This window comes from Nipponia nippon, unplaced genomic scaffold (assembly GCF_047370975.1).
Source record: "Nipponia nippon isolate SJK-2023a ecotype South Korea unplaced genomic scaffold, ASM4737097v1 scaffold_12, whole genome shotgun sequence".
Lineage (NCBI taxonomy): Eukaryota > Metazoa > Chordata > Aves > Pelecaniformes > Threskiornithidae > Nipponia > Nipponia nippon.
In genome coordinates this window covers 6,792,186-6,816,242 of record NW_028262313.1, presented here as the reverse complement: position 1 = coordinate 6,816,242, position 24,057 = coordinate 6,792,186, and the positions used below count along the sequence as shown (strand labels likewise).

General features: G+C 42.3%; 1 protein-coding gene across 6 annotated transcripts in view; it reads left to right on the top strand.

Annotated features, from left to right (window-relative positions):
• GRIA3 (glutamate ionotropic receptor AMPA type subunit 3) overlaps positions 1 to 24,057 on the top strand; it is a 160,153-nt gene that overhangs the window by 65,436 nt on the left and 70,660 nt on the right. For all 6 annotated transcript variants that reach the window (XR_015702587.1, XR_015702589.1, XR_015702588.1 and 3 more), the window contains exon 4: positions 3,161 to 3,348. Coding sequence is in view for 3 of the 6 variants with exons in the window: in XM_087748578.1 (XP_087604704.1) it covers positions 3,161 to 3,348 (188 nt within the window). In the remaining 3 variants the exon portion in view is untranslated. The remainder of the gene's footprint in view (positions 1 to 3,160; positions 3,349 to 24,057) is intronic.

Genomic DNA, 24,057 nt, shown 5'->3' with positions numbered 1-24,057 from the left:
CATGGCTGGCTGGTTTCCTTCAGGGTGAATGAGATGAGAGGCGCCCGTGAGAGTTCAGCACCTCCGGGGTGCTCAGGAGCAAGCACCTCTTGTGAAGCATTCGCACGGCGGAGGGTAGGGAATGGCAAAGCTCGGTGTACAGGTCTGGTCACTGACGTGCACAGAACAGGCAAATTAAGTTCCCCATTCGTTACCCAGGCAGCACCCCCAAAATGTCACAGCTTGTGTTGTTATGCTAAGGAGAAAGAAAAGTTCACATTTGAAGATAAAATGGTCCTTTTATTTAAACAATGGCACTGCTTATGTAACAGCTCTCTTAATGGTAAAGTGCAGCTGGAGCCTGGAACATGTTGTTTACAGAACTATCACGTAATGGGTAACAAGGTAAAATGTAGTAAATGGCGCTGAAGGCAATAGGCATGGAGAGAGAGCAGAGGTTGGGACAATCAGTGCGTGTTTGCAAAGATGCGAGTGTGTTGCCTTCCTGAAAGCAGGAGGGGTGAACCGTGCTTTTGTAAAGCAAGGGGAATGGGCTTTGTAAAGGTCGTCAGAAGACTGGCCTAATGAGCCGTCGCAGGAAAGGCAAATGGTACTTCTCAAAGCCAGGACAGGAGAGGGAGAGGGCCCAAGAGAGGCGAGCTGGCACAGCGCAGACGGTGACCATGGGGAGGATTTCAAGAACTGGCAAGGGTAGAGGGGACTGTGACTGTGAAGACTTGGTGTGACAAGGAGAAACAGGAGGTAGAGAAGACAGAAATGATGAAGCTCTGGAACTTTTTCACACTAAGATTACTGTAATTGTATTTTCATGCATAGGAGAAAGGCTGCTGAGTAACCTTGCTCTTCTCTTTCTTGAAATGGTAACCACTGACTAATACACACGCATGCAAAGACACACACACTGACACCCACACAAACATGCAATTGCACAAAATTAGGAAAATTGCCCAGATTTCTTCTGAGATACTCAAGGATTGACAAAGCGAGCTCTGATTCAAACAGTGCTAACTGAAACCGGGTGCATGGCAGTCAACCAATGGCATCTGCTCTCCAGTGTGTTCATTTTCACTTCTTTCCTTGAGACAATTCGTAAGTTTTGTATGTGTTATTAGCAAAATATAGAGCTACAGATTTTTTTACTGTCATTTTTTTATAATATGTTGAACCATTTTGTTCAATTTGGAGTGAAAAAAATAGACTTATGGACTTTTTCTGTTGTTTACGGCAAGCTCATGGTTCATACTTAGACATTATATGAATGATGAAACAAAGTTGTAAATATTCATTACTTAGTGGAATCATATTTTTTTAAAAGCACATCTTTGTACACAAAGCATTTGTAAATCCCCATTAGTGTATTTATGTTCCCACATCAAAATTCCTCATTTGCAGCCAACCAAATATCTTAGGCTTAGATCTTCCTCCTACTTGTAATGGAATGACAATGCTGTCACAGACTTCACAGCCATTTTTGTAAAATATGATGTTAAGGAAGACTGAGTTCATTGTACTATACATCTGTAAATGCCTCCCTTTCAATAGTCTCAGGGGAAAGAAGATGCCAGAAAGAATTCCCAACCAGCATACGTATTAATTGTCACCACCTTTCATGGGATAGTAAAGCGCATTCATACAAAGGCAAGTATGAAGGATCAAGGAGGCTGCACAGGGAAAGTGAGGACATTTGAGTGAGACTTAAGGAAGTCACGTGGTAAATTGTAATAATCTAACTGCAATCTAGAAAATCACACTTCCCTTGTTTGTGTCTGTAATGAGGTAATGACGCAGCTCCTCTGGCTTCAGACAGCCGCTACAGATTTACAGCAGGCTACAGAAGATCAGACTGCAGCACAAGTTCTTTGTTATCGGTATACCCCTACAATGATGTCCGAGTTCAGAATAGCTATTGGTATAATTCGAAGCAGTGAACGTATTGTTCCTCTGTACCTCAAACTCCTTTCAGTTTCAGAAGCATAGGGGACTGGTTATCACAGAGCACAGTTAATTGATTGTTGATCCTATATGTTTATGTTTTTGTGTGTGTGAAGACATTCTGAGCTGCTCAGATCTGGCTGTGGATAAGAAATCCACAGCATGACTAAATGATTGGACTGAAACTTTTGCAAATAAATTACCTGGACAGAAACACAGCTCACATGGATGCTTCTGTACAAAGTAACTCCACTGGAAACCACTGTGTGTGCTTGAAGCGGATGACCTCTGTCTTTGATTGGCATCTGCCCAGATTTGAAACAATTAGAACTATGCAAAAATTTTAATTTCCTGAATCAAAACAGGTAATTCACCAAATTCCCAGCTATGTACTGTAATAAAGGGATGCAAATCTATGTCTGATGATGCTGACATAGCATGACTTGAAGGAGATTACCGTTCCCAGTTCCACCATCTTTCACTTAGGGACTTGACTTGAGTTCTGTCTGCCACCGAGGCACGGCTGCTCACAAGAAATGAAATGCTGTTTGCTTGTATAATTTGCCACTGTGCAGTCTTTGGTCATTCTGTGCTGCTTCTCTCCTCTGTTGAGGCTGCTAAATGAGTTGGTATTACCTTAATGAAAGCATTGAAAGTGTGGTTAATGCTGCTAGACTCCATATTTAAAAACATTTTTTGAAATCAAAGTGAGTATCAGTAAAATACTCTCCTGTGGTTCGTGTCTCCAATCACCAGTACAATGACTTAATTGGCATTCTTGTGCAGTGCTTGGATCTTTGCCAGTTAATGACCCAGTGCTGCAGTCTGCACAGGCAAATTACCCCTTCTGTCCCGCTCTTCAAGCTGATGGACTTTTGCCCAAGTAATGGCTGCAGGCTCCTATTCTCAGCTGGCACGGACCCCAGCACGACCATAAACATCCCTGAGAGGATCATAATATGATATATTGGACAGATTCTGATACGCCTCACAGTAATATACCGCCAAGCAATTCCGCTGAAGTCAGTGACTTTGGCAGTGGCATAGCTGAAAGAAGAAACTGGTCCCTACACTGTTGCTTTCCCAAGTAATGAAGCACTTGCAGCCTATTAGCTAGTCTCTGTCCCTTTAGATGATGCAAGTTTTTGTGAACCTTTTTTCAAACATTCAAAATAGTTTTTATTTTTCTTCTGTTTTTAAATGGTTGCATTGTCTCTTCCCCCTACAGGATTTTCCATTCTTCAGGCGATTATGGAAGCAGCAGTACAGAACAACTGGCAAGTGACAGCCAGATCTGTAGGAAGCATAAAGGATGTTCAGGAATTCAGAAGAATTATAGAGGAGATGGACAGGCGGCAAGAAAAAAGATACTTAATTGACTGTGAAGTAGACAGAATCAACACCATTTTGGAACAGGTATATGCTTTTCAGAAATTGTGATCTCTCTGACAGATGTCATTAATGTTTCCAGAAGTGTCTATTTCTAGAAATTAATTAAATATCCATTGAGATGTGAGTCCCAACAACTGGCTGGTACCTAGTAAAATTAAAATGCCTCAGTGATGCTCATAGTTGGTGGCAGCACTTACATGTAACCTACCAGGAAATGTCTCTGTGATATTTTTTCCCAAATGTTAATAATGAATTATTTTTAACTAGGTTAAGAACCTAAAACGTCAGCTGCCAGAGTAATGTTATTGGCATCAGGGCTACTTGTAGGGATTGCAAGACAGGTGCAGTTTGTTAAGTGGAACATGAAACAGGAAATAAAAAGCCAGTGAAGTAGTTTTGAATCATCTTAAAGAATTCCCACATGGAAATATTGCTAATGAAAAATTCAGCTGGTAGTCCAAACAGCTCATTAGCACTTTTTGGTATATGAAGCCCTTCCCTCTGCACACCCAGTGCTGTTGACAGGCTTAGATTGTGGGTGGTAGAGTCTAAACACCGTGATTGGGGAAGATGCACTTTTGGGTGACTGTTTTGCTATTGCATGGCCTTCCCCGTGTTTGCTTTGCCCGAGAGGAATGGCCATACCCTCTGGCCATCCCACGGTGCTACCCAGAATGCGTGTGCTGCTGGGTGTGCTGTGCAATGTGCTTGAAGAGGTGTAGTAACAGATACACATCGCAGGGAGCAGAAGCAGAACAGTTCCCTGCTGCCTGGGCTCACAGCAAAGCTGGTATTGGTATGGAACCAAATCCACGCTGCTTGTTTATTCGTAGGCATGTGGGAATTCACTTACATTAAGACTGAAAAACCCTCTGATTATTGCCACTTCATAAATTTAACTGTGGGTTTATAGTATGGAATAGTAACACAAAAGTAACGTTCAAATTTCATGAAGTATTAGCATATCTCTTAGAAATGTTGTATTGTAAACTATTGGCAAACTGACCTCACTGTCGTAAACCCTGGGAAATGCAAAAGCTATATTCACTGAGTTCCTTCTGAAAATGTTCAGTTGCTGTCAAGCCTTGAGGTGTATCACGAGGGCCAGTCTGCGGGGTCTGAATCACTGTAGTCATGGCCAGTCTCATCGCTGCTGGTTACAGGGGGCAACAGGAAGGAAAGAGGAGCTCAAGAGAACATAGCACAAGCCGATGCTGGTCTGTAACTCTGACAGCTGGTATGGTTGTGATACTAATACACAGCATTGCATTTTACACTGTATTTTTAATCAATATGGTGAATGCTCTCTTTAGGGAAATTCATACAGCAACGTGTAAGAAACTTTTTTTCCCCCTTCCATTTGCTCCTGTTCTTGCCAAAGATGCGAAACACCATACCCACAGCCCACTCCTCTTAAAACGGTGCAGGATAGCACTCTTGAGCCAAGCTTGAATAGCTCTTTGGGCCCACTCTCAGCTGGGGAACAGGCCTTTTGCTTGATCTTTCTGACTCCATTTACATTTTGTTCTCTCTTTTTCTTATATTGCACAAGTGAGAGAAAAAAAATAATCGAACTATTCAAGTGCCTAAAATGAAAGCTATATACCAAGCAAGCCATATAGCAAAAAAAGGGCAAACTCTTTCCGTCTACAAGCATTCTAAAGTCAAACCTAGTGAAGTTGTAATTTTATTAAATGTTTGATCAGCTTTCTATCAATGTGATTAGCATCTGTTTAACTAAAGATTTGCTACTGGGGCCTCCAGGTTTCCCCAAACTCTACAGTACACTGTACGGTACTCACACTTTTGCATAATTAGAGCCTTTCTGTTGTTATTATTGTATTGTATGTAGCCCATCTCTGTACTGTGAAATGACTCTCTCTCTGTATGATGCCCGCTGGCCATCCTTTGAACTTTATTTACACAAAATTGTGACATTTCCATGAAATCTTTATCCTACATTATCTCAACTGTTTCTAAAAGATCTTAAAATTGTCTTGCAGTTGGATTTTAGGACCGTATCAGCCAGTTTTAGCCAAACAGTTGAATACTATCGGTCCATTGTTTTGCAACCAAATTCTGCAGACATTTTCACACATAAATACTATGTCATATATGTCGCCCTGTTGATGTACTATGACTATTTCTACTTAATTTCATTGAAGATACCCATGAGCAAAATTATTTGAAATTGCAGCATCAAAAATGGATTTAGAACTTTTTGTTTAGGAAACCAAGCTAGATAGTAAAGCAAACTAAACATAACATAGTCCAGTTAGTTATGCAGCACTTTTTTATGAGTATTGTCCCATTTATTTTACTAGGACCATTCACTTGACAAAGAATTGCCCAAGCAGATCCCAGGCTGATGCCTCTGATGCTAAAAATGTCTTCTGGCAACAATTTCCAGAGGGTTTTTTTTTCTGATACTGAAAAGCAATGACTTAAGTTTCTGCAGGGAGAGTCAGTAATGGTGGACCCCACGTTGATAAGCCTGAAGGCAGCATGCCAGTGTTCGAGGGACGGTGTGCTAGCGAGGTCCCTCAGTCTGCTGTCTCAGTGGAGGTAGGGGATGGAGATCCATGCAGCAGCAAAGACACAAGGGTTATTGATGTGTTAGAAACCACGGCGCCTGAGAATGGTCATATAGGAATTAGGGCTTCCTCCCTCAGAAGGTGGCAGGATCAGTAGCCCAACTGAAGTACCTCTACACCAATGCACGCAGCACGGGCAACAAACAGGAGGAGCTGGAAGCCACCGTGCAGCAGGAAAACTATGATATAGTTGCCATCACAGAAACATGGTGGGATGACTCGCACAACTGCAGTGCTGCAATGGATGGCTATAAACTCTTCAGAAGGGATAGGCAAGGAAGGAGAGGCGGTGAGGTAGCCCTGTACCTAAGGGAGTGTTTTGATTGTATAGAGCTTAACAAGGGTGACGATAGGGTTGAGTGTTTATGGGTGAAAATCAGGGGGAAGGCCAACAAGGCAGATGTCATGGTGGGAGTCTGTTATAGACCACCCAACCAGGATGAAGAGGCAGATGAAATATTCTGTAAGCAGCTGGGAGAAGTCTCATGCTTGCTAGCCCTTGCTCTTGTGGGGGACTCCAGCTTACCAGATGTCTGCTGGCAATACAATACAGCAGAGAGGAAACAGCCCAGGAGGTTCCTGAAGTGTGTGGAAGATAACTGCCTGACACAGCTGGTGAGGGAGCCAACTGGGGAAGGTGCCCCACTGGACCTGTTGTTTGTGACCAGAGAAGAATATGTGGGTGATGTGATGGTTGGAGGCCATCTTGGGCATAGCAATTGGGAAATGGTAGAGTTTTCAATTCTTGGAGAAGTAAGGAGGAGGGTCAGCAGAACTGCTACCTTGGGCTTACAGAGGGCAGACTTTGGCCTGTTTAGGAGCCTGGTTGCCAGAGTCCCCTGGGAGGCAGTCCTGAAAGGCAAAGGAGTCAAGGAAGGCTGGACATTCTTCAAGAAGGAAATCTTAAAGGTGCAGGAGCAGGCTGTCCCCATGTGCCAAAAGACGAGCAGGCGGGGAAGAAGGCTGGCCTGGCTGAACAGAGAGCTGGCAGGCACTCAGGAAAAAAAGGAGAGTTGATGACCTTTGGAAGAAGGGGCAGGCAACTCAGGAGGACTACAAGGACGTCGTGAAGTTCTGCAGGGAGAAAATGAGAAGGGCCAAAGCCCAACTAGAACTTAATCTGGCTACTGCTGTAAAAGGCAATTAAAAATATTTCTATAAATACATTAGCAACAAAAGGAAGACTAAGGAGAATCTCCATCCTTTATTGGATGCGAGGGGAAACATAGTGACAAAGGATGAGGAAAAGGCTGACGTACTTAATGCCTTCTTTGCCTCAGTCTTTAATAGTCAGACCGGTTGTTCTCGGAGTACCCAGCCCCCTGAGCTGGAAGACAGGGACGTGGAGCAGGATGAAGCCCCCATAATCCAAGGGGAAATGGTTAGCGACCTGCTACACCACTTAGACACACACAAGTGTATGGGGCCAGGTGGGATCCACCCAAGGGTACTGAGGGAACTGGCAGAGGTGTTCACCAAGCCACTTCCCATCATCTATCGGCAGTCCTGGCCAACCGGGGAGGTCCCACTTGACTGGAGGTTAGAAAATGTGATGCCCATCTATAAGAAGGGCGGGAAGGAGGATCTGGGGAACTACAGTCCTGTCAGCCTGACCTTGGTGTCAGGGAAGGTTGTGGAGCCATCTTGAGTGCCATCACGTGGCATGTACAGGACAACCAGGGGATCAGGCCCAGTCAGCATGGGTTTACGAAAGGCAGGTCCTGCTTGACTAACCTGATCTCCTCTATGACAAGGTGATCCGCTTAGTGGATGAGGGAAAGGCTGTGCATGTTTTCTACCTGGACTTTAGTAAAGCCTTTGACACTGTTTTCCACAGCATTTTCCTGGAGAAACTGGCTGCTCATGGCTTGGATGGGCGTAGTCTTTGCTTGGTAAAAAACTGGCCGGATGGCCGGGCCCAAAGAGTGGTGGTGAATGGAGTTAAATCCAGCTGGCAGCTGGTCACAAGTGGTGTTCCCCAGGGCTCAGTACTGGGGCCAGTTCTGTTCAATATCTTTATCAAGGATCTGGACGACGGGATCAAGTGCACCCTCAGTGAGTTTGCAGATGACACCAAGTTGGGTGGGAGTGTTGATCTGCTGGAGGGTAGGAAGGCCCTGCAGAGGGACCTGGACAGGCTGGATCGATGGGCCAAGGCCAAGTGTATGAGGTTCAACAAGGCTCAGTGCTGGGTCCTGCACTTGGGTCACAACAACTCCATACAACGCTACAGGCTGGGGAAAGAGTGGCTGGAGAGCTGCCTGGTGGAAAAGGACCTGGGGGTGTTGGTTGACAGCTGGCTGAACATGAGCTGGCAGTGTGCCCAGGTGGCCAAGAAGGCCAATAGCATCCTGGCTTGTATCAGAAATAGTGTGGCCAGCAGGACCAGGGAGGTGATCGTGCCCCTGTACTCAGCACTGGTGGGGCCGCACCTCGAATCCTGTGTTCAGTGTTGGGCCCCTCACTCCAAGAAGGACATTGAGGTGCTGGAGCGTGTCCAGAGAAGGGCAGCGAAGCTGGTGAAGGGTCTGGAGCACAAGGCTGATGAGGAGGGGCTGAGGGAGCTGGGGTTGTTTAGCCTGGAGAAGAGGAGGCTGAGGGGAGACCTTATCGCTCTCTACAACTACCTGAAAGGAGGCTGTAGCGAGGTGGGGATCAGTCTCTTCTCCCAAGTAGCAAGTGACAGGATGAGAGGAAACAGCCTCAAGTTGCAGCAGGGGAAGATTAGATTGGATATTAGGAAAAATGTCTTCAGTGAAAGGGTAGTCAGGCACTGGCACAGGCTGCCCAGGGAAGTGGCTGAGTCCCCATCCCTGGAGGTATTTAAAAGCCGTGTAGATGTGGTGCTTAGGGACATGGTTTAGTGGTGGACTTGGCAGTGCTGGGTTAACGGTTGGACTTGATGGTCTTAGAGGTCTTTTCCAACCTAAACAATTCTATTCTATGATTCTGCTCTATGATAGCTGAACAATTACTGGTTTTAGGCTTTTCCTTCCATCTCCTCAGCTTACCTTGTTATCTTCTCATAAAGTACTTTAAAAAGTCTCACAAGTATGTATGGTACTTAAATCCGTCCAGCCAGTTTGCTCAAGGGAGTGGTGAGTTGTGTTCTTTTTAGCCAACTGTGTTTGCTGATAGCATACCATTAAGGGGAAAGATAACTCTGGATTTGCACATTTCAAATCTAGCATTTTATCGCAGTTTAGAAAGTCAAATCAGTGCTTTCTGTGGAGTCTAGAAAGTCTGCTCAGCTAAGAGGCAGTAACATCTGAGCACGTTAACAGCATGCTGACTGCACAACTGCAGGTGGCTTTGAAGAGCTCTTTCCCAGGGAGAGCAAAGGGAAGCCAAGACTCTTTACCTGTTATGGCAGAGTACTGATGGACAAACTCTGTCCCACAGAGGGTTGGCATAGGCTGCCTCAGCCCAGTTGTGTTTCCATCCCTTTCCCTTTTTTGGCCTCCTCAGGAGCACATTTTCAAAGGTCAACTCTCCCATCACCTTCCGGGAGTGATGCCTCCCTCCAGAGAGGGGGTTTACTGTGGTTACTGTGGAGATGCGTGGCACTTGTCATTTCATTTTTTCAGGGACAACAGCAGCATTTGCCAGTGACCCTGGATTTCAGAAGCTTAAAGAGGACTTATTAAGGAACAAAAGTCATAGCAGAAATAAACAGACTGTAAACCACTAAACAGTCTACACACGTGCTGAGTTTGCTATCAGACTTTTGGGCTCTTGGCCAGGCCATTCAGCAAGCTTGTCAGTTCTCTGCTCCAGAAACCGCATATCATGGCTGTGTGTTAGTGCTTGGATTAAATAAGAGTGACCTCTTCTCCTGTATCAGGCCGGTCAGTGTGTGCAGTTCTCTTCCTTTGATGCTTTTTTCAACCGGTTCAAACCAGGGTATTCCTCTCTTCCAAAAGTGTAGGCTTATCTAAAGGCAATTACGCATCTGATGATTTTCTTCAGAGACTTCAGGTCCTGCTGGAATATTCTGTGCCTTCCTCCAGCGACATACAGACATGTGAGTCAGTGACCTTGAGTATTCCATATGCCTTTAGCATCTGGCACATCTGTATGTCCCTATGTTTCCAAGATCTGAAACCTGTCATATGAAGTATTTCTCTTCTGAGGGCTGGCTGGTACACAGGAAAGGATCTCTCCTAGCTCTCTCCCCCTGGTATGTAAATGTAAGGTAGGGGAAAGAGGAGTCCTCAGCTCCTACTCTGCCTGGGTAACCTGTTTTGTGCCAGGTTTCACTTTGCAGCACATCTGGTTTCATTCCCCTTCCAGAGAATCTTGTGATGGGCCCCATATTGTGTCCTTGAGGTGGATACCCTGCCCAAATCACCCCTGGCCGTCTCTTCAGCTGCAGAGTAGAGGGGAAGCAGAGAGATTAATAGTCATTCTGTAAGTTACCATCTGTTTGTTCACTTGCCCTGTAGTTCTATAACCATTGAGCATGTGGATCCATATCCCTCCTTGCACAACAAAACTATATCCAATTTAATCATCTAGTGGCCTCTCAAGCATACAGATAGCAACACTTGTGTCATGCAAAATTCATAAGCTCCCCACACTTCTTGTCCCTTGATGCTAAAATATTCCAGTATTCCTTCACAGATATAAAATTTTGTTCTCATAAACAGAACATTTTCTTCTGAGAACTAACAGTAAGCTTTAGCCTGTTCAACCGTGTATTTAGAGACACGTTTTTGAGTTAAGAAATATGTTTTTCTCATTCCCAAGATAACAAGCTGTATTTCAGACTAGAGTGGCTTTATGTCCGTTTAGAAGAAAATCTCCTGAGGGAAAATAAGGAGGAAGAAACTCCATTCAGGATCAAAATGGTGAAACTTTACAAAAGACCTGTTTATTCCAGAGACTGCATGCTTTTATCAAAAGGACACTATCTCCAAACATAGTCATAAAGGTTAGGCTCCAAGGCAACGTCTGTATTGAGTGGAGGCATCTCACAAAGCAGAAGCAATATTATAGTAGAGAATGCAATCCCCAAAATTTTACAATGACAGTCAAACTGTCAAAGACGACTTGAAGTAAAGCGTCCGTAGGATTAAGAAGGGTAATCTGATGGATTGCACTCTGTCCAGTGCAAGCACTGACTACGACTTGACCTTTGCGTCTGAAATTTTCAGATTAGGAAGATGGTCTGCAGCTTTTCAGTACAGCCACAGCTGCATCCCTCTGCAATGCTGTTCAGATCTCAGAGGAGTGTGCTCACTGCACAACAGCTTTCACATTTAGGGTGTCATAAGTACAAAACTGCAGTATTTGGTTGACCAATAGTCATTAAAAACAACAACAATAAGGAAAAATGTAAGTGAAAAAATCAGCGCTGCTTTCACATAAGCTTCTTGGTTTACGTGTTACATTATAAACAGTCTGGTGTGGGTTTGCTTGTGTTCTCTGTAGCAATTAAAAATACCATAACTGCCTATAAACACAGTGGGATGCTTGAAGGAGGAGCAGAGCTGTGGGTAGCTTCAGCTTCTGCTTTGCCTGTGCACCCCAGTGATGCCGTGTCCTCCGAAGGTACTGCACTCCGTGGAGCACAGCCTCCAGAGCAGTGTGGCCCTGCCGCGGTCTCCAGGGCTCAGTGCCATGGCCGTGTCACAGCCCGATTTCCGTAGGGAGCTGTGCGGAGCAGAGGAGGGGATCAGCTGAGGCTCCGAGAGAGTATCAGTGTTGTGTAACGTCACTCAGAAACCGGTACAGTTCATTCCTATGTTTCCAATGAACTAGAAACTCAAAATTTAGGACATTTCTTCATTAGGTGCCCATGTGTATTGTTGAAACCAGGATCTAAAGCAGAGTGAAAGGTCACTTCTTTCCCTTCACAACCAGGGGAAGAAATGGGAATTACTTAGGTAAGTCACCCTCAGGACCGTAGCTAGTGGAAGGTAAGTAAAAAATGGGCATATGTCAAAAGCAACAGCTGTATCTGCCTTAAAGGGCCTGCTCCTATCAGCTGTAAAACTGATAAAGGGCCAGAGGTGGATTGCTAAAGCAGAGAGAAGTAACATCTTGGGTTAATCTGCCCCACATATAGCACATTTCACACATACCTGAGGAGAGAATTTCTAGCTTGTAAATAGTAATGTCTCTCCAAAGCTGTCATCCAGACTTCATAAAGCAAGGCAGGTTCCAAATGACAGGAATTTAACAGAGTATTAGTCATCCTGCAGAATGACTGAGGTAATGGCACACAAAGCTTAAAAGTGTTCAAAAGACATTAAAGCACAGTTTTAAATGTATCTGATCAGTAATAATAATAATTAATACAAAATGTCTCACCATAAACGTGCAAGCTGCTGTATGTAGAAGACCGCTGCCAAGCAACTCTGGTTTCTTATGCCAGAGGCATATGAACCTGAAGTCACCATTAGAGTTTTTATTTTTCTGTGGTAGTAGCAATTACTCATTTTATGTTTTATGATAATTTATGGGATATAAATGCACACACCAATGCACACACATGCATCTGCTTTTGATATTTTGCATATTTTTACCACAACGTTTGTAGTATGCCTTTGTGCAGTTACAGGCAACCTCTGCATTGCCATTAAAAGTACAGAGAACCAAAGTCTTTTCTCAGTTACGCTGCTGCAAGTATAGAGCCAACCATTATCCTGAACATTATCCTGGAGACAATATTTAAATTGTTACCATTGTGCTCGTAGAGAGATTGTATTTGCTTTGAACTTCAGTTAATAGATAGCTGTAAAAGCACAATTTGCCGCATAGTTCGCCTTTCTTTGCGGCTTTTCAGTGCACAGGATTTGTGCATGCGTGTTTGCCCTTAGAAAGCCCTCTGAGGGTCGTGCTCATTATTTAGCCTGTGTCCACGTCGTATGAGCTGCTTCTGCAGCTGGCACTAATTGTTACCCTTGTTGACAGCCTCAGTAGAAAAGTTGAGCCTGAAGGCCATTTGTGATAGCCTCTCACTCCTGCATTTGATGTACTTTGGAAGCAAATGTACACACTGATGCTTCTCACGCCATACCTGGACTGTGGGGAGAGGATTTGGTCTTTCGCTAGCTGTACTGGTATTTTTCAAAAACAACATTCACAAGAAGTCTTTTGAAGATACAGAGTATTTGAGGGAAAGGGAGAGCTGGCTAGAATTTGCTCAACATGTGATCTCCTGAGTTTTTTGTCCCACTGTATTTGTCCGTCTCCCCATCCCTAATAGCTCTGGGAATCTTTGTCATCTCTTCTAAGCCCCTGGCTGATTTTAAAATCCCTCACTCACACATCTCTCCCAGGTTTTAAAAATCAGTGTCGTATAGAAGTTGCTTTGTTACAGTCCTAGCATTTAATGTGGTTCTTTCTTCTCCATATAAAGGATAAACCCTTTCATCTTAGCAGACATTACCTTAATTTCTGCATCTGTCTCTCAAATAGTTTAATGCTTGAAACTCTGCTTCTAACCAAAGGCTTTCCTTAATTAGTTTCCAAGGCAACCATCTTGGCGACAATTCAGATGAACCAACTGCAGGGAGAGGAAGGAAACACACTATCAAAATGAATAGTAATAGCACAATACCACTGTGCAAACAGGCGTTGTACATCACCAGAGACAGCGTGATAGTTCTGGTGTTTCATAAGTTCATTTACAAGGGAAGACGTCCTAACTCAGTAAAAGAAAAGCCGCACAAGAGCGTATGTCTTTTTTCACAGCTGACTAAGCCAGGATTAATGGCTTCGGTGAGATATGAATCACGTATCTGGGGGAGGAAGAGAACCACTGGTGCTTTTCTGGGCCCCTCCTGCTCCAAGATGGTCCCAAGTTCATTTCGTAGCGCAGTTACACTACAGTTCACATAGCAAGATTTTCAGAGTGGAGACCACCCCACTGGGCTTTTTTAGCCCAGATGCTGATGGTGCAGTGTATAAGACACTAGCAGCTGATAGCTACAGCCTTGCAGGGGGAAGTCCCTAAATATGAGGTCCCTAGGTGTGATCCAGAGCTATGGTGCATTTGCTCTGGGCTACAGATGGGTTTGGATCAGGCCATAATACGGCAAAGTACCATCCCAGTGCGAATCACTTGCTGCTTGTTATTACACATTTGTACGTGATTCCTGTCTCTTATCCCACCTTCATACCAGTGCAATTCCACTGGCCTCTGTGGAGCAGATTAAAGCTACCAGGGCAGCCTGGGCTAAATTTATAAAGAATCAGGACCTATAAGTCATCAACTAAACCTCAAATACAAACTCATCCCACAGTATTCAACCAGTAAGATGGAAAACAGCATAACAATTTTAGAGGAAGTTAATGTTCCCAGGCTTAAAAAAAGCTCATGTCACTAAATCAAATTTATTTGTGTCACACCATGGGCGTGCATGTGTAGGTATAATGGCATATGTACTACTGGAAGCTCGTTCTTCCAAAACGTGTAATGAATAAAATTATCAGCAATATGCATAGACCCTTAAAAATACCCTGAGTATCTTCCATCCTGGGAGAATGCATGTAAAGAAACAGAAAAGAAAAATATCGCTGTAACTTTATTACCTCATATGAGTAAAACGTCCTCCCCTGCTGCATAGACTAAGTCTAGTAAAAATAAATTAACTCTTCATAATCTCTTTCAGTTCATGGTTTATGCACCAAGTTATACGGGGAATATTGCAGAGTGCTGTTTATAGTGAAGCAGAGTAAACCTTTCAAACTCCTTCAAAGCACTGAAAAGAGCAAATTGAATGTAATTCTAGTCACAGTAAAATTCCATTTATAATAAAAAATATAAGAAAAAGTAACCTTTGCACTGATTTTTTTTTTCTTAATTTCATAGGGCATTTAAAAAGGAAAGGAAATGCTCAAAAGGAAAAAAAAAAAGAAAGGCTACTATTCAGTATTTTTCGATCTGCTTGAAGGCAGTGGTCTGCAGTAGAAAACCCCTTCCAAAAGATTCTCATGTGAGCATTGGGACTGAATTACTGCGACACTTCTGGGTTATATCCAAATAATAGTTTGAAGTGAATCCTGACATGCTGTAATGGTTTATATAAGCAGAATTCTGTTTCCAAGGACTCTCGTTCAATTCCAGGGAATAATACTGGGATTTTACTCTGACATGCTGACGGGAGGTGTGGAGAAAATGAGGAATTTATGGATTTTTAAAGTGAAAACTATATGCCTCAGTTTACCTAATTTCTTCCTCTCTTCTCCCAACAGATATACATCCTTTTATATTTTGAGCAGCTAAGACTGAAGGAATTTCATTTACCCTGTGGGATATGAGAAGAAGAAATGAGCATTGTTTATGTTTGTCTGTGATGGCAAGAGTGTACTCTTAAGAATGTTCAACATGCAGTTTCACAGTATTGAAAGCCAAAAGGGACAGTTAGATATTATCTCCTGTGTCACAGGGTTTAGGGACATGATGCAAAGGTCCCTAAAGAACTGCTTGTTAATGATGTGGATATGCCTTCAAACTGTATGACAGTGCTGAAGCATTTGTGATTCCTGCAGAAGGTTTGGAAAACTAAGAATAAATGTAAGATTTCTATTAGTGACTTTAGATGGTGTGAAACTTAGCGAAGGATGCTAGTCTGGAAGTCAGTTTTGACAGAGCTGACTTTGATATACCTGGCGTGGACTTGTAGGTCTACAATGAGAGCATCCGCAACTGCTGAGAAGCAAGGAGGTAGTGTAAGTAAAGAGAACGTATGTGAAGTTGGAAATGAGAATGTTATTGTGATGGGACCATGTTACATGGGATAGGCGCTGGTTGCATTGTAGAGTGAAAGAAATTTAACCATGGATGTTGCTAGAGAAAGGCAATCAACTCTAGCAGTACAGCCAGATGCACGTTTCTGAGCTAAGAAGAATTGACTAAGAAATACTGGTGTCTTTTGAAAAAGTGTTTGTGTGTAAGTGAAAAGCATATGATGGTTACTGAGCTTACCCATCTGAGCAGTTAACATAAATTCCTGTCCTTTTGGGGTCTCTAGAGTATTGGAGCAGAGATAGCAGCAGTACCTTTTCACTCTCAGGTTAGCAAAACCTCATATCTCTTTTCAGAGGTGGTGAACTGAGGCTTAAGCAGCAGATGTATTTCCACAGGGCCTTGACTGATGAACAAGAGTGGCCCTTGATGAGGTGAGATGCAAGATAGATGAATATTTCAGAATTTATCAGAGGCAGTAGGAAGACAGAATACAGTGAGGATCTTGGTGTACCTTTCCTATCACCTAATATGAATTTCAGTTTCCTTGGACTCTTTGGAAGATCCATGTAGAGAAACAGAAGTTGCAGAGTCCCAAATACACTACCGAATCAGTTGTCTTCAAAAAAGTTATTCAAGCTTTCATGACAACAGTGATTTGAAAAGCTTCAAACTCAAGTAATTTTTGAACATCATGCCAAAAATTTATGTCAGGTCAGAGAACATAGCCCAAATCCCTTGATGTCGTGGTTGCTGACCTTCTGGTAGTGTCTGACCTGAGAAAGGTTATAGCCAAGAAAGAGGGTGGAAGACAGAATGCTGAACCAGCAGATCTAGAAGATGAAGCCAATGGGGAGAGTACCATAGCATGGTTTGTCAGTGTTGAACTAAAGCAATTCTGGCACTCAACACAGAAAGCTTATTGTGATTTGAAATTTCCTGTACACATTTGTTTTTCAGTTGTTTTCTGTGAGATCTGAAGCCTCTGTGTGAAATTTCAGGTGAGTTTTGAACTTAAGATTTCACAGAGGCTTGAGAAAGTACTGGAACCTCTGTGAAATTACCTTGGATGTAAAATCACTCCATTATGAATATTTTCCAAGGGAGAATATTTCTCAAAGAATATATTAGAACTGCGTTGACAATTAAAATATGATCTCCTTCCTAAAATGACCTATGTGTGGAAATCACTGCTGCAGAGTAACATATTTAATTAAGTCCTTTACTTCCCATAAATACAGCTGCAAAACTTCCTCCGGAACACAACTGTTTTTTTACTTTATTCATCTCACTCAAGAAGCTGAAGAATTCACTAATTAAAAATTTCTACGACACATCTCTGCAAGGAAGCTCTCTGGGAACAAGTATCTTCTCTTGAGAATATCTTGGCAAAATAAGGGGCAAAGGTCTCAGCAATTTTGAGTATCCCTTTCATATGCTACAAAGAATTTCTGTTGTGATTGTAACAACCCCCCCACATCTGATCTTGTTTTTAGTGAAATAGCTTCAAGTGACGAAGAGTTTTGATTGATTTTGACATGAAGGTCTTTGTATTGAAGGACATGACTTGTGAAGAGAGATGCAGTCCTGAGAGATATAACACTGTTCTCATCTGTCTAAACAAAGAAGAGATTTTGATATAAAGAAAAGTTTATTTAATGAATTTTATTTGGCTTAAAGAGTAAATAATTGTGATTATGAATGTCAGTTACCAGGGATCATAAAACTCTTCATCTCATTGTCCTCCAGGGTCTGATGTTTTGCAGTAGAATATGTTCTTTAACAATAACTGTGCCAACAGATTAGTTAATCTGACAATATTGCCAAGTCACACCAAGGAAAATGAATTTAGGAAAATTGTTTCGGGGCACAGAAAATTCACGGAAAACTTTGTCATCAAGCTGAAAGAAATTAGGAGAAAGTATCGTGCCCTCAGAACCCATGTTGCAGTTTGTAATTTTTTTCCTGAGTAGTTTCTAATGTAACCTTTTCTGCACAAATTGAATGCATATTCCACTACACAATCTTCAGTCAGCAAATGTCAGATTAGTTATGCGAAAAGAAAGTTTAGCCATATGGAGGGAGAACGAAGTACAATACAGCTTTCAGATGTTGCATTTAATTACCCTCCAAGGACTAACATGCACGACCATCATCTATCTGGAGATGGCCTAAAAGTAAAATTTCACTCTTGATGTGACTATCATCAAAGAGAGAGAAAGGTACAAGAAGGGGGCCAGAGAGGGAAAAGCTTTAATAAAATGCTTCAGAGGCATCTCAGTTGCCTGCTTCCACCATGAGCATTTTTGCCCGCTTCTTCTAGGAGATTCCTGTTCTGTAGGAGATTATCTCCCATGACAGATACACTGCGGAAGAGCTGAAAGCTGTTTGAAGAATGTTTTATAAGCCCAAACAAATGATCTTGATACTATGCTATAGAGGAAAGTAGGATTTTGGTTATGAGGTGTAGTCACAAATGTATAAGGTGGCATTTGCATGGAAGTAAAATTCTTAGGTCTATGTACTGCACAAAAATACAAAATCCAGCAATTGGGACTGTGTATGGATCTGTGACATTCCCTAAAGGACATGAAGCCTCTGAAATGGTGGATGAATTAATCTCAACTATGTATGCAGTTATTTTTATCTGCAACAAATAATACGTGTGTGGAATCTTCATCTTAATATTTAATACATTCTTCATTTAATATTTAGCTCAAATTTAATATAGTACTCATTCTTAATATAAATGAAATCATTGTTTACTGCATATTTTACAGCATCACAATCCCTGGTGGCCAGATTCCCATCCCATTAATACTAAGTGAAGAAATAAATCGCCTTCCCTGGGTTTGCGCTACAGTTACGATCATGAAGTTTTGACCCTTTATATGAGGGAAGCTGCTTCTACCAAACGTGGAAATGGCTTTATTTCCGTGGAATTAAAGGCAGGACAAGTATCACTTGTTTGACTGTGACAGACCACCACTAGCTGTGACGTATCTTTTGCCACCACAGGATTGCGGTTCCTTTGGAACCTCGTGTTGGTGCTGGTGTTGGTGGTGTGATAGAGACAAAATCATGACACAAAAACAGCTATTTTTTATAAATTTACTGAGGGAAGATTGAGCCTTATCTAGTGTTTATAATCCTCAAAGGGAACTCGCTCTTTCTGCAGGAGCATGTGTGTAAATTGGAAAACAGGGGAGTGGGCTCTGCAAACTTAGAGTAAAATGGATCTACTGCGGTTACAAGGGACGTTACTTTTACTGTGGCATTTGGTTAAATGAGGAAAATCCTGTTCACATTTCAGGAGAGCTTTTGTTTTCTGTTCTCCTCCTATTTATCCTACTCCTATCTGGAAAATTTACATGACAAGGGGTGACCTGTGCAAAGTAAACATAGTGAGGAATGATTATGTATGGCTGTCAAATGCTATTGCACCTTTGCTCACATGATAACGCTGCAGAAGGTGTCTACATTGCTGTTAACAGTGCGCCGACCCCAGAGAGCTGAAGCGCAGTGGCTGCAAGCCCCATGGGCAGCTCCCCCGCTGCAGCAAGGGCCTGCAGGAGCGGGAGGGAGGCCAGGGAGAGGACTCAGTTTTCCAGCTGAACGGCTTCTTCAGTTTCACCTTTTCTTGAGCGGTAGAAGCAGAGCTGAGATGCAGTACATTGCAGATGCCACTCAAGATAAGCTAAACATCCTTGCTAACATACTGACAAGAACTTTTTGGGCTTTGACTTCAGCTTTTATTGAACTAATTGGATTGTCACCCTGATACTCTATTGCTCTCCTTTCTTAAGTGTGTCCTGAAGACCAAATTAGCCCGTGCCACTGGTCCAATAGGGTGCTGCATCACAGGGCACAACTTTTCAATCATTCAATCCAATATCAGGTAGGAGCTGCTCAGATCTGAGATAAGCTTTAAGTAACTCCATCCTCAGAACAGAAATGCTATCAATAGGGACAGAAACTAGAAAACACCTGACCTGATACCCAGGAGAGAAAACAGCGTGCTCCACAACAATTTAGGCTTGCCAGAGAGTCGTTGCTGTGCTTGACATCAGTGCTGTTCCCACGAAGTGCAGTCAACACTGATAGCTGTCCTGATGATGCTGTTGAAATTTTTTTCGGCTTGAGTCCATTTATCTATTTTGCTTGTTTGCTGCTGAAAAGAAAGAATCATGCCATCACTTCTGGCGTTTGCACACTGCTTTGAAGGCCAAGGTGTCATAATGTGTTTCTTCAGCAAGGTATAAAGGCATGTTCCTGCTCAACTGGAGGTAGCTACGGTCTCCTGTCCTCAGAAACTTACATGTATACTTAAATGCTTAAAGTTAAATGTGGGCTTTTTGCAGAAGTGGGGAACCCACATTAATGCATGAATAACCTCAACAAAGACAACAATCCTTTTTTACTCTGAGCTTATAGGAAATCTCATTTTTCTTGCTGTCTTTTTAAAACCTAGGAAAGAGTTCTAGAGTTAAACTGCCTCATTGTTCCCAGATATGGTCGAAATGGAAAGACACATTACAGCAGGTCAGATCTCTGCCTCTCTTTCCATTTAAGTGGCATATTTCTGCCACTTGTCAGGTATGAAAAGCACAGTAAAAATCTTTAGACCTTCTTTGTGGCAATACTGCCTGTCAGGATCAGTATTTTATGTTATGGAAAGATCTAATGGACTCATAAAATATCAGAGGTTTGAGCTGTAGATGAGGTAGTCTGTACTTTCGTGATCTAATTTTTTTCTTTCTTTTTTCATTTGTAAATAAAGGATGATAAATAACTTTGATTAAACAGACTAAACTGACCAGATAGCAATGGATTCAAATGAAGGGAAGATGAGCTCAAAACAGGTATTAATTGGACATGGTAGTTTTCTTTTCTCTGCTGCCAAAATCGTGATAGCTACTTCTCTAGGTAAAAGAGCAAGCATATCCTCTTAGCTTGTATTTTTCAAGTACTCTTCAAAATCAAAGCCCATAGAGGCAGTAAGGTGGATTTAAAAGTGACTGAACTGCTGGGCTTAGAGGGTTGTGATCAGCAACACAAAGGCCAGCTGGAGGGTGGTTACTATTTGGAGTACCCTAAGAGTACTGGGGCTAATACTGTTTAACCTCTCCATTAATGATCTGAAGGTTATGGGACGGAGTGCACTCTCAGCAAGTTTGCAGATGATACCAAATTAGGAGGAGTGTTTGCTACACCAGATGGTTGTGCTGCAACACTTTGACAGGCTGGTGAAGTGGACAGAGAGGAGCCTCATGAAGTTCAACAAAGGGAAATGCAAAGCCCTACACCTGGGGAAGAGTAACCCCATGCACCAGTACAGACTAGGCAGAGGCTTCCTGGCTGGAAAGCAGCTCTGCAGGATCTCGGGGTCCTGGCAGACAAGTTGAGCAGAAGCCAGCACTGCAGTCTCGCAGCAAAGAAAGCCAACAGCATCTTGGGCTGCACAGGATTAGCATGGTCAGCAGGTCAGTAGAGGTGATCTTTCCCTTTTACTCAGCACTGGTGAGGCTGCATCTGAAGTGCCGCGTACAGTTCTGGGCTCATTAGTTCAGGAAAGACATGGACATCCTGGAGCAGGTCCAGTGAAGGGCCCCTATGATGATTAAGGGACTGGAGCATCTGATGTACAAGGAAAGGCTGGGAGAACTTGGGTTGCGTAGCCCCGAGAGAAGGAAGCTCAGGAGGCGTGTTAATAATACCTGCAAATACCTGATGGGAAGGAATGAAGAAGATGGAGCCAGACTGTTCTTGGAGAGTCTCACTGAGTTTCAGAGTCTCAGCAGTGCCCAGTGACAAGCGGCAAGGGCACAAACTGAAATGCAGGAAATTCTGTTTAAACATAAGAAAAATCATTTTTACTGTGAGGGTGGTCAGACGCTGAAACAGGCTGCCCAAAGAGCTTGTGGAGTCTCTGTCTTTGGGAATATTCAAACCCTGACTGGACATGGTCCTGAGCAGCCTGCTCTAGCTTTGAGCTAGGAGGTTGGAATAGACAATCTCTAGAGGCCCCTGCCAACCTCACCTGTTCTGTGATTTCCTCCATCCATAAAAGAAAAATTATCTTTCCCTTTTATGAGTCAGAGACAAACCATTGATATTTTTAAAAGACAAAATATGACTGCTCGGTCCCACCTACCAAACTTGCACTATTGTTTTATCACTTGATTTCTTTTGAGCCTGCAGAGTCTTGTCTTCCGTTAACCCATTCTTTTCTTGCCTCTGGTCTGTTACAGCTGTTCACCTACACACTCTGTTCTTACCATTCTAGTTCCTCGTCAAGTCCTTGGAGAAATATTCCAGCGAAACCCCTGGATCTGTCTTCATCATACTGTTTAAAATGGTTTCCCTGCTTTGGCTTTCATTTAAGAGTTCACCAATCTCCTCATAATGTTCCCTTCACCCTTAACTCCAACATTCAGTTTTGATGGCCAAAAAACCCAGATCCATGTTCTAGACCAGGAACTAGCTGTGGTTGTACTTTGAGCAGGGAGTAAGTCAAAAGGTAATGGAGTAATTGTGAAGTTAGTATTAAAGTTATTTTGCTTCCTCTTCACTATCTTTCCTCTGAGGTGTTGTGTAGCCTTTGAACTACACCATGAGAGAATCATCATTATTGCTTTAGAAATATCATGATGCTCCATACCAATTTAATATTAGCCGGTTAATTTCTGTAATGGTATCTTCCAAAACTGTAAGAAAAATGTGAAAGCTGAGGCAAAAAAATTGTAGTTGCCTATTTATTATCATGGTGACCGATGCAGTGGAAACCAAGTTGTCTTTATGCTTTCATTCAAAAAATAACTTCCCCAGGCAAATGAAAAACTAAAATTGGCAATGCTGACTTAATTTCTCAAATCTGGCGTATAGGTCTGTACTTCCAGTAAGCCTGGTGCTGGCCAGCAGATTTGACTTTTATTTTAAAAGCAGATACATTTTAATTATGTTCCCTCTACGTTTTCTCTTAATTAATTGGAAATATCTGAAGAGTTAATTAAAAATACAAACTTTATTTGATTCTGTATCAAACCTGACATTATGATCTTTTTATCTACAAGGCAAGAATTATGCGGGATCAGAAGTCTGAATTATTCATGATAGTTTCCAGCCATTTTTTTCCCTCCTCCTTTGTTCAGTATAAAATCTTATAAGCTTTTCTTTCAGTCAAGGTGAAAGCAATATTAAGTCTCGGAAGTGAAACTTAGCAAAGACATGTAGCTCTGTGAAATCCTTGTCCTGTAATCCTGGCTTGCTATTCACCACCATTATTCAATATCCCACTTTCTATATAAGCTTCACAATACATAAGCAGTTGATGAGATTTATTTGTCACACTCCTGTTTTCCTTCTTCATAAAAAAGCTTTATCTATCCCTTCGCTCCCCTAGGAGTAACACTGATGCCTGTGATTGATTGTTTCTGCTGGGCTCGCTAATCCAGAGCTCCATTCAAGATACTGGACAGTTGGGAGAGGGTGGAAAGTGAGGGAGGAGGAGAGTTGTGGTTGTTAAGATTTAGGACAGCATGTGTAGTGAGTTTCAAAAACATTGTTAAGATCCAGTTAAATAATTATGAACTAACATGGTTGATTGTGTGAGTGGAAATACTGGCAGGTCACTTCTGAAAGATGCTTTATGAGTTAAAGCTTGACTGTAGTACGTTGGACTTCTCTAAGGGACTGAACAGAATTATTTCTGGTCATTTTGGAGACATGACAACAGATGAGATGGAAGTTGAGTCTGATCTATGCTAATGAGTCCTATGTTTCCTGTTTTCAGTGTTGCTCCTGATGCCTGTAGCAGCTCCCTGTATATTACAGCCTCTGGCTTCATGTGGTATTTTTCTCTTAAATAAACACACTTCTGGATAGAAATGTTAAAGCTTTCTTATTTGTTATTAAGGTTAAAATGACAGAGCATTGTTGTTGTTAAATAAGTTCTTTGTCTCTGACCTTTTAAAAGTAAATTGCTGCCTTTAAAGTGAAATTAAAACATGCAGAGAATTCAGTATGCAAATCGCATGCACACCAGATGATCTGAAGGAAGCTTGCACATTTCCATAGAAAACAAATGTGAGTGTAGGAAAGCAGATACTTTCTACCAGCAGAGTGTACATACAGTTCTCAAGAGGACCTGAACAGCAATTTATTTTCAGACTGCTGGAAGTATGCAAATTCCTACAGAATTAAATGTGAATTTAAAAGAAATGGCATCTGTTAAGGACAAGACAACCCAAAGAGGCAATTGGGAACTTAATAATTTAATCAAGAACTTGAACAGGCTCAGCAGTATATCTAAAGTCAATGACTCAAATGTCATCTGTTTTCAGCAAAGACGTAAGTGGTCGTGTTGAAAAGATGTCTTTTAGAGTATGGCATTTGGAACGTTTGTCTGTGACCATGGAGAAGTACGTTAGTATGGCATGTATG